This window comes from Heliconius melpomene, chromosome 1 (genome assembly GCF_056956725.1).
Source record: "Heliconius melpomene rosina isolate 202511_hmr_F chromosome 1, ASM5695672v1, whole genome shotgun sequence".
NCBI lineage: Eukaryota > Metazoa > Arthropoda > Insecta > Lepidoptera > Nymphalidae > Heliconius > Heliconius melpomene.
This window is the reverse complement of record NC_140389.1, coordinates 8,299,721-8,311,337: the sequence shown is the minus strand read 5'-3', so window position 1 is coordinate 8,311,337 and position 11,617 is coordinate 8,299,721. Positions and strand designations below refer to the sequence as shown.

At 30.4% G+C, this 11,617-nt stretch overlaps 1 protein-coding gene across 1 annotated transcript; it reads right to left on the bottom strand.

The window, feature by feature from the left end:
* Window positions 1–468: 468 nt before the first annotated feature.
* Window positions 469–11,341, bottom strand: LOC146541181 (carbohydrate sulfotransferase 11). Its single transcript, XM_085189023.1, has 4 exons — window positions 10,799–11,341; window positions 10,135–10,392; window positions 6,696–6,900; window positions 469–2,705 (listed from the first exon to the last, which is right to left on the bottom strand). The coding sequence occupies exons 1-4, from the start codon at window positions 11,045–11,047 to the stop codon at window positions 2,476–2,478; spliced, it is 942 nt and encodes a 313-aa protein (XP_085045149.1). The 5' UTR covers window positions 11,048–11,341; the 3' UTR covers window positions 469–2,475.
* Between the last annotated feature and the right edge of the window lie 276 nt (window positions 11,342–11,617).

Here is an 11,617-nt window from a genome sequence, read left to right as displayed (position 1 = left end):
CTAAATATCAAATTTTATAAAAATCGGTGGCGATTTAAGAATTTTTCCATACAAACTTTCAACCCCTTATTTGCACCCTTAGAGGGAGAATTCTAGAAAACGATGAAACACGTGTTCAATTAAATACTTTTAAAAATCTAAATTTTAAATTTTATAAATATCGGTGCCGATTTAAAAAAAATTCCATACAAACTTTGAACCCCTATTTTACCCCTTTAGGGTTAAAATTTCAAAATCCCTTCTTAGTGGATGTCCAGATTACGAAAGTAAACATCTGTCCAAATTTCACGTTTCTCCCATCAGCGGTTACGGCTGTGCGTGCGTCTTACCTCAGTCAGTGAGGACAAGTCCTTTTATATATATAGATAAACATTAAAAATATATTGAAAAACAACATGTGCGAAAAAAGGCTGTAAAAATATTGTAGAATCGTAGCTTCATATTATGTAATCAACACGTGTATTTACACGTGTTGATTATTTAATTTAACCTAGAAAGTTATTTTTTATGCATTATACCTATATTATTTACTTAATTAACAGTAATAACTAATAAGTGATAACTTGACAAAAATATTGTATATCATCAAAAATATTTTAAATAATATTCTTACTTAATTATAGCTAAAATATGTACGTTTTGCAAAATCGTGTAACTTATTAAAAATATGAGAGTAGAATTTCTTATTAGTTACATTTAAAGTGATGGGGAAGATCGGGCAGAAATGTCTACATAGCCGATTTTAATTACAAAGTTATATTTTTAAGTTTTAAAGTTTATTATTTATAATAAAATTAGTATTTAATGAAATAAAATATCATAAGTTTAAGATTTTTGAATTAATCATAATTATTAAGACACTTAAGCGACGTTCTTAAAATATTATGTGCGTCATGAGATTCTTATTTTACTATCTACTTATTTATGTTTTATTATTCTGATACTTTATTAATTAATTTATTAATCAATTCGATTAATAAATTCGATTTGATATATGTATCAACAACGGTATAGGTTACATACTTGTGAGTGTGTCCAAATTGTCAACGATTGTAAGCATGAACACCATTTTTTAATATTAATAATTTATTTAGAAAATCTCGAAATCCTTCAAGTACAAATAATTATTCGTTTCAAGGTATTCTACGGATATAAAAATATATTTTAGTATTCGCTTGGATACTTGCTGTATATAATAAATAAATATTTAAAGTAAAATGCTGCCTTTGAAAAATAAAAGTAGGTACTTAGTGTCGGTACTATAATATAGCCCTATATATGTATCTAGGCTTTCTCACCACTGACTATGCTAGCAGTTCTCATTTTGTACACCTTTATTATCATACCACAAATATTTTATATATATCTATAACTTAAAAATAATTTTATAAATAACATTATTTTTAGTTTTGACGAGCACTAAATGCATGAAAAGTGCTAAGTACAAATTCAAAATTTCAACAATTCAAGTTTACTAAAATTTTAATTTCTGCAGTAGAACTAACTATATATTATCAAGCAATTTTTGGCCATTAATGGATAAAGAAAATTTGACATATTACCAAGATACTTCCAAACTAGCTTCAAAGTCATCCAAGGTCTTAGTTCAAGAGAAAAAATAGTAGACGCAATATATAATTTCAATGTTACTTATGCTATATAAGTAAGTAGTGATTTAAGAAAAAAAAAACTCGTCTGTAGAAATAAGACCTGAGGCAGGTAGGGTCGTAAAAAATAATGATTGATTTATTTATAACCGCCGTATAAGAGGTATATTCATTAGTATATAATTCGTAAAATGTATTTATTATATGAATATGACGTAACATATAGGTTCTTTATTTTTTTAATTAACGTCTACCAGCTAAAGGCTAAAGACTACTGTCTAAGCCCTTTTTATAGTCATTTTTTTAATTGTAAAATGGCTATAGTTAAACATTATTATTCTTGTTCTGCATCTAGGAAAAATGTATTTATTTCAGATAAAAGAGCAAGATAAAACAGGAAAAATACATAATGTTTACATTAATAATTAATTATTCGATAGAAACTTCAATATACTTAAAAAAAACTATACAGTTTTTATTTCAAAATCTGCTAAATCCTAATAAAATGACCATATTGATCATTAACATTCAAATAATAAGCCCCACATTTTCGTTCACACGATATTGTTACTGCTAAAAAAGTTACTGTAACATGCCAGATATACATATACCTGTTAAACAAACAAACAATAGCACTATCTCACAACACTATCTTACGCATTGCGAAACTTATACTATAACCTAATTAACAAAATGAGTCAGGTTTCAAAATTGAGACAACACTATGAAAAGGGGTAATAAAATGTTGCCAATTAAAAGCTCCTTTTATAGCTTAATTAAGGCACGTTCGTGAAATCACCAATGCTAAAGCTCTTACGACATTAACATTCATTTTAGATCATTTCTAATATAAAAAGAATTAAAAATTCTACCCCAGATCAAAACCAACAATATTATCTAGATCGTAGTTGAATATTTTATAATCATATTTATATAGCTTATATAATTTCTTTATGAGAGGTAGGTCGAGTTGAGAGAAATACTTGCGAAGTTTTTCAGCGGTGCCAGAGGTGCGCGCCAGACGGGGGAACTGTACGTGCGACGCGTTGATGGTGTGAAGGGCCAGAAGAGAGTCGTCGACCAACGTTTCGTATTTACCTGGGAACAATTTGATGTGGATATTTAAGTGTATACACAAATAAGTAATAGACTGTAAAGGCAATGGTTGCGGGTTCAAATCGCATGCGAGGGAAATAAAATATTTAATACTTTCATTTCCTCGCTCTTCGCTGATGAGGCAAAATGCAAAGGCAGCATTCAATTGATATACAAGACAGATGCAGATATATATACTGTTAGATCTTTCCATTATAATTAAATCTAAAGAAAATCACTTCAATTAATTAACATCTCGACTTTGAACGTTAACCATGAATAAAAAACTCCTTGACCCAAATAAATTACGATATTATCTAAAATTACTGTTTCCGTATTGTTAAATACAAATTTAAAATGTATACAGCTACCGAGCTGTATACATTATTTGGATTTCTTAGTAATATATGTGCGTATTTAGGTACAGGCGAACGCAAAAATATATATAAAATTAACAATAGTTTTATAACCCACTCACTTCCTTAAGGTTATCAATTCGACTGTTTTTTTTTTTAATGTTTGTTACCTCAGAACTTTTGACCGAATAAACGGATTTCGATGATTCTTTTTTTATTGGATACCTACCTAGGTAGGATAGTTTGATGAAAGTTTGGTTAAATTCTGAGTAATGGGTCTGGTGGAAGTCTGTGAAATAATCTGTAATTGAATTGAATTAAAATGTAATTGAATTATTCATCATACATTGAATCATTTCATACAAACGTAGTATTTCACGCATATTACGTCAACTATATATAAATAACGACCTCAGTATGCCACACCTACGAATATTTATCTATTACTAATTTTTAGCTGGAACTGTTATCACATTTCACAATAAGAACGCTTTTTCTTCTAACAGCCATGATGAAACATTTTCAAGTAAATTATCATAGAAAAATTATTAAAAGCAACAAAATTATCTATTAAAACAAAAAAAATGCTAAAGGTAAAAAATATACTTAATATTTTTTATAATTTCTAAGGGTATATTGCTCTATGGTAGGTACGTTGTTAAGTAATGGAACCTAACAATTAACTTTCTAATCGATGAGGAAACACTTTAATTTAATTAAAGATATTAAATTTTAACGGGATTTGAAGCTACAATCATCACATTATACAACTATACTGAGACTGACCCTCAGTGACAACTTTTAGTGGCAAAATATAGTTTCAATATCAAAACGTTTTAACAATAATTGTAGCTGTCTGTACCTACTCTGAACTCTGTGTACTCGTAGGTGTAACTAACAATTATGACGCAAGCATACATTAATTACAAAAAACTTATTTTGTACTAGCTCTCCGCTCGCGGCGTTGGTAGCTAGAACTCGATTATTTATTTATTAATCTAAATAATTTTCGTGTTTTAATAAAAACGGAACATTTTAAGGAAAATATAGACATAGAAAGTTTAGTTTTCAGGCAATTTTGACAATTTCTTTATTTTTTATAGCAAATTCTTTATTGACAATAAGATTACGAGAAAAATTTTCAAGAATTAAGTGCTAAACAAGCTTTTACTTAGTGTTAAAACACTCTCTTCAAATTTTCAGCCTAAATACACGATAGTCTAGTCTAGTGTAAAAAATAACCTCCTTTTCTTACAACAAGTCGGTTAAAAATAAGTAAATAAATAAATATCAAATTGTCCTTATTATAGCAATTTAAGTTTAATTAAAATAATGAAAATGCTTTTTTAACTACTATATGCAAATTTATGCTAAGAGTATTTTGTATGTGGTGGGCAATCGGTATGTCAAATAACTTTTATAACTTGTGAATTTTGACGTCTTAAATGAAGTTTTTAAATAAGTGTTTACAGATTGATTTGTAATGTTTATTTTGGCAATCGGTTTAAACTGGTATGTGACGTAATGGTTTAGTGGAGTGAGCAACTAATTAGTTCTACTTAATGGGGCAAAGATCACGGGATCTTATCGTATGAGGAATAAATATTTGGGTGTCACACGCGATTGCATTGAAATTTACTCTAATTTATTATCTATCTATAGTAATATAATAAAGCGGAAGAGTTTGTTTGTTTGTTTGTTTGAACGCTGATCTCTGGATCTACTAGTCCAATTTACTTTGTTTTTGTTTTGTATGAAAGCTGCATTCTTCAGAAGTGCTATAGGCTACATAACATTACATTACACATATAAACTAATATATTAAAAGACTTATTTCTAATTTGACATGCAATTTATTCTGCCATGTTAATAACAACCGTCGCGTCGCTACGCAACTGTTACCGCGACATTTTGATATTCATCCTTATGAAAACAAATATTATAGTCACTTTTAACATTTTATCTAGATTGAAATTATAGTTTACTGTATAACATTCTAATAAATATTTAAGGAGATGTCACTGATTCGAAATGACCTAGCCTTCGCGCGGCATAGTATGAGTATGACCCACGCGAAAATATTCTTATAGTTCAAGCAGGCGTAGCCGCGTCCGGGTCCACTAGTAATAGATATACGAGTATTTTTATTCTAACTCTGTGGAAAGAATATTTTTTTCCCTTGCTCTTATAACAACTCAAAGCGCGGCGTTAAGCTCCGCCACTCAACACGCAATGCCTTGAAATTTGGTCGGAAATTGGGGAATGGAGTGTCTTAGCACTAGATTCCCTTCATCTATGGTACACTTTATGCATAAAGCTTAGTTATATTTAAAAATAATATGTTACTTTCTTAAACACAAAACAATAACTAAATCGCACACGTGTTTCGAAGCAGACGAGTATTTTAAGAAACACGAACTGACAAATAAAAAACATCCTTTGCAGATCTAATATCGGTTTGAACTCTGAAGACGCCGACGTTAACATAAAAAGTTTAGTTATACTTATAGATTGATATGACTTTGTTCGGCTTTTAGTTAGCTAATCTGTATATTTGCACCTATTTATATGTTTTTTTAGCTTTACGTTGTATTTCGCGTAGAGCAGGGTAGGCAAAGGGAACCTGGTGGTAAGACACTCCGTTCTTCATTTTTCGCCGACTTCTGGAGCCGTGTTGAGTGGCGGAATTGAACGCCGCACTTAACCTCAATACCAGAGCGAAGAAATGAAAGTATAAATTTAAATAAATATTTCATTTTCTCGAGTGGATATCGAACTCACAACCAGTTGCGTGTCCCTGCGCCACAAATAGCCTCAGGTAAATAGACAATAATAATCATTTTAAAAATTGAAGCTTATAAATATTTACATAAACAAAATAAGAAAAAAAAAGGACCTTGAAGGTATAATAGAATGGAAATCTTTAATAAAGTACCAAAGGGGGATCTAATCACTTAATAAATATGGCATTCGTGATAATTTATGGGCCGACGGTACGCTACGGAACATCCAAGGCGAAATTAATAATATTTACCGCTTTACGATACTTATCGCGGACTAATATTCGTTAGACCCCAATAAAATTTATCTTTATAAAATACAATTATTATCGTGTTCATATTAAAATATATGTAAGTGCAATAATATTTGTATTGCAAAAATATTTTTATCATATACTTTCTACCAGTTCTTTATTCTGCGTGACTTCAAGCGCGACGCGGTGTGTGGGTTCGATACCCACTTGCTTGAATGAATTATTTTTATTTCCCTTTTCGGGACACACACGAATGACTCGAATACAGGCGAAAACCAGAGCCGCAGTTTCTTTACACTATACATTTTAGTCCTACTCTTCTACCCTTCGGCCAACTGTGTGGAAAAAGGCGACAAGCTGCTTATTATTTTTGGAACTCTTATGATATTTTTTGATAAAATAATGCGCATTTTACGAGGAATTATTTTTAGTATCGCATTCTCAACACCAACCCCTATTTACAATCCGCTCTCAACTCGGAGATCGATCTTGAGAGCGATCATAGGATGACGGCTTTATTCATAAAAGGTTTATAAAAATACGAGCCCCCTCTACCTAATCTGCAAACACAAAAATAGCACAAAAATAAAAACACAAACTTACCAACTAAAGTGTATTTAATAAGACACGGATGACACAAGCTGGTGATGGGCTGCCAATGTTCATTGTTCACGACGTCAGCCAGTTCCTTAGACTTATTTGTTAGGAACAACGCGAACTCTTTGAACGTGACGTCATGTCCGTTTTCTAGAGACTCGTTCGACGCATTCTCCCTGAAGGCCTTTATGATGCGCTTGCCCACGCGATCCTTGAATAATAAATATATTTTAGCATATTTTGTTATTTTTTTTAGCAACAGATGCAAAAGAAACATAAATGCAAATAAATATATAATGTTAAAAGTTTCGGACCAGAATGTATCAATATGAAATACTTAAACTGTTATTTCTAAGTAATGGATCATTATGACGATTTTTGTTTACATTGATATAGATTTATTTTATATAAACGTGCGATATGTATAGTATGGAGGTATAAGTAGTAAAGACAAGAGCCACCGTTAAAATAACTGAAGCACAGCCGACAATTAACGTTTAAGTGACATTAAATTGGTATCAATATTATATAAAGGTAATTTATATTTTAACAACTCTCAACTGCAAGAGAAAAGGAAAGAAGAACGAGGAAGAAGGAAAAGATACAATGATTCTATATTTCTTAAAACACTTGGCATACTCGGCCTAAGTAAAAGTATTAATCGTAAAAATCATATTAAATCGTTTCAACCACACAATTTTATTGGGGGCAATGCGTGTTGAATGGCGCAACTCAACGCCGCACTTTGCATCGTCATCAGAGCGAAGAAATGAATTTAAATAATAGAGCTAAAATAAATGAAATCATCATTTCCAAGCATATAAATTATTCTAAAATGTACACATAAATCCGCCGACGTTGTATAATTTGTCAGTAATAAAATAAAATCCCAAACTTATATAAATATAATTGTATATCATGCACTATTTTAAAGTCATAGACCCTCATATCTACAGCACGATAAATTCTCGATTCTCGACAGCAAAACATATTAAAACTAGTCGAATATTAAATAAAAACTTACTTAGTATATCTCTATCTCTTTCATTAATTTTAGGGGAGCAAAAAATTGAGACGAGACGTACCTAACAGATACTTAGCTAAAGGCAACACGTAATTTATGAATTCTAATATCAAAGAACAAAATGTCTTCCAAATGATGAAGGACGTTTCCTGTCATTTATTTTGTATGTGAAATATTTTTTACGTTATCGTGGCACTGTTATATCTACACTTGCGATGATTGTGGGTTCGATTCCGTTTACACGTATTGAAGATTTTTTTTAATTTATCAGGTCTTGTACTTTCCATGTCTCTAGAATAGGCGAAAAGTGAAGAACTCAGAGTCTTAACACTAGATTCACTTAACACGCATACAACTTGCGTGAAATAAGTGAAAAACGTTTGAAGAAAAAAAAGAAAATATATAAGTAAGTATCTTGTTATAATTAGTATATAAATGTGTTGAGATTTATAATACAAGAACACGCCACAACAGCAGATTACACTTGACGATTCTTGATTAGATATAAGAAACTATTAAAGAAACCAGATTTTCAACTGCAAACATGACAAGAATGAGTAAAATAGTGTACAATTAATTTTAAATAGAGAAAGGTTCTAGATAGAAAAACCTTTATTTATTTGGAGATTCAGTTACGCCCGAGAAACATATGGAGAAAAGACGAAAATACTTCTAAGTCTTCTTCTACTTAAGAGATAATCAGCCTCTCAAGGAAAGAAATATTTAATATTTTAATTTCTTCGTTCTAGTAATGAGACAATAATGTAACGTAATGTAGGACGTCCTCCAGCTAGATGGGGTGATGATATTCGCAAAGTGGCGGGCAGCGGCTGGTTGCGAAGAGCTGAAGATCGAGCTCAGTGGCGTGCCATTGGAGAGGCCTATGTCCAGCAGTGGACGAGAACAGGCTGATGATGATGATGATGATGATGAGTAATGAGACAAAGCGTGGCGTTAAGTTCCGCTACACAAGGGCTTCAGTATGCCTTCAGGGGATAAGGGTAAAGGGTTCCTTTAATAATATAAATATTTTCCAGGAATAGATCGAATCGACCATCGCATGCCAACTGCTATGATGTAATTGTACAATTTTCTTAAATATTTTTTGTTTTCCATTTAATAAGTCTAAAAGTATAATAGTTTTGAATAAGAAATATGAAAAACAAATTTAATATGTTTTTCAGTATTTTTTACACTAATAAGCATTTTCTATCTTAAAAAACATTAGTTGTTGAATCTACGAAATACGAGGCATATTATAATATGCGTACGCTAATTTACCTGCTATTTTAATATCACTATTCACTTAATTCGTAATTACCTCAATCGAGACATGATGGACATACAGACAAATATTGTATTGAATGGTATTTTCCTTTTAGTTATCCTATATTTACCAATCCAATTATTGTTTTGAGATCTTTTGGACATTTCTGGACATGCACTAAGAAGGGATTTTGAAAAATTTTAACCCTAAAGGGATGAAATAGGGGATGCAAAAGTTTGTATGGATTTTTTTTTAAATCGCTACCGATTTTTATAAAATTTGATATTCAGACTCTTAAATAGATTTCATTGAACACGTATTTCGTGGTTTTTTAGAAAATATCTACTAAGAGTACAAATAAGGGGTTGAAAGTTTGTATGGAAAAATCTTTAAATGGCCACCAATTTTTATAAAATTTGAAATTTAGACTTTTAAAAATATTTCATTGAAAACGTATTTTATGGTTTATTAGAATTCACTCATTCACTAAATAAGCAAGCAAAGCTGCGCGCGTCCGCTAGTAAGGTATATTGGTTGATTGGCTATATAATTTATTTTGCATGTAAATTATAAGAAAGAATACTGAAATTACAATTATTTACTTTGGAACAATTTGATGTGAGAGTGACAGTTACTAAATGCCATAAACTAAAAACTAAATCAAGAGTGGAAGTATATTTTATAATAATTCATTTGTATTTATTATTAACAAAAAACGAGTACTACTATAAGCACCTGTACATAAAAATATTTTTTTGATTAGATGTTTGATTAGAAAAATATAAATAAAAAAAATGAAAGTTTAATTTCCAGTTTACATTTTTATATATAGAGTACTGACACTAATACTTCAATATAGTGCATTTCTTTTAGTCATCTACAATAACTTTATTTGCAACATCAAAACTAAATTTAAAATAACTAATTTGCCTTCGTTACACAGTGGAACAAACCTCTGATTCGAAATGAGACAGTTCAGAGTTCAATCTCCACTCAGAGAAATAAATTATTTTTATATACTCATTTAGCAAGACAAAAAAAAGAAATAAAGAGAAGAGTGTCTTAATACTACATTCTCATAGCCTAATTTACTATATCATAGAAAAGAGTGTAAAGCGGAATAAATATAATAAGTTAAAATATATTATACTTACTTGAAAATATCTAGCGCTAGGTAAATCTCCCTCTAATTTATTTCTATATGCAGATAACAGTCGTTCAAATGGATTCCTCACAATAATCATTTTATGATAGTTTTCTAGCATTATATCTCTGTCTTCTTTGGATACTGAACTAAGATTCCTGAACATTCCAGGAGAATGTGACAGGCTAGCGGGTATGGAAAGAACATCTGTGTCATTCCATTTTCCAGCCAATATCATAAGTATTCTCTTCCAATTAGTGCATGCCACCTGTATTTTTAATATTGATATAAATATTTTTAATTTAGTACATAAAATTGATGATATTAATTTCTTTTTTATTTGTTTATTCTGAAGATTTTACCTTCATCTTTTATCAAAGTTTAATTAACTTGATAATCGATAAAATCGATGATTCAGTAATTTCGATGAAAAAGGCAAATAAATGCAGCATTTTAATTAAATATATATATTTTTTAAATTAATAAATGGGTTATTAAAAATAAGATTAAAAAAAAATTTATAATGAGAAATATTTTTAGTTACTCAAACGAGAAGAAAAATTCCACGAGTTTCCAGGTAACTATTACATTATCAAACTTATAGGAAAAACCAATGACGTTAGTTAAACTACGATTTATTTTACAGATTACTTGTTTACCTTGACCAATCTCACCTTTGGTACATAACAGTAGAGGAGTTTATGCTCATCATCAACTAAAATATGTTCTAACTGATTTGGAGGCAGATCGTCGAGGCCCCATTTCAAGTTCAGACGCCCGCACCTTTCCTGAATGAGCTCCTGACGCGCCAAATTCTGGGACTGGGTCAACTCCAAAGAATGTTCACTAGAAACCTCATTGTCACTTCCACTTACACTGTACAAAATACATAAAAACAACACTAAGCTACTTAATACATGCATTTTTGGCCATTAGAATCGCAATGAAAATAAAAACTTTCGCAAAGATACTACTTTTTAATTTAGGACACGTTTAACTCCAGTCGGTTCACGAAATGATTCTGTACTATAAAATACCAGAGCGTCCTATTGTAATATACAATATTTAAGTTATAAAAGTTGTTTCCATTGTTATATTAATATTAGAGCAATAATTAAATCGCGAAAACAGTGTGATTACACATCCGTGAAATACGTTCACTATTTACAAAGTTGACATTGGCACTGCTAGTGCTAAGCTAAGTGCTAACGTTGAATGAACGATATAATATCGTTATAGTGATGTGTGTATGTATGTGAGTACTAGTTTCAATGGCGTGAAGTTTTTAAGCGTCATAGCATTCTGTGGTCATAGCTATGAACGAATGAATGGAAATAATTGCCATAGCAGCAATTTAATTATATATAGAGATCGCATGTCCACATGTTTTTCCTGATGAAGACTCTCTTTTATTTTTTTATCATATATTTCTTCTTATTTATCGTATATTTTGATTCAAATTTGAATAGATGTATATTAAAAAAAATAGAGAC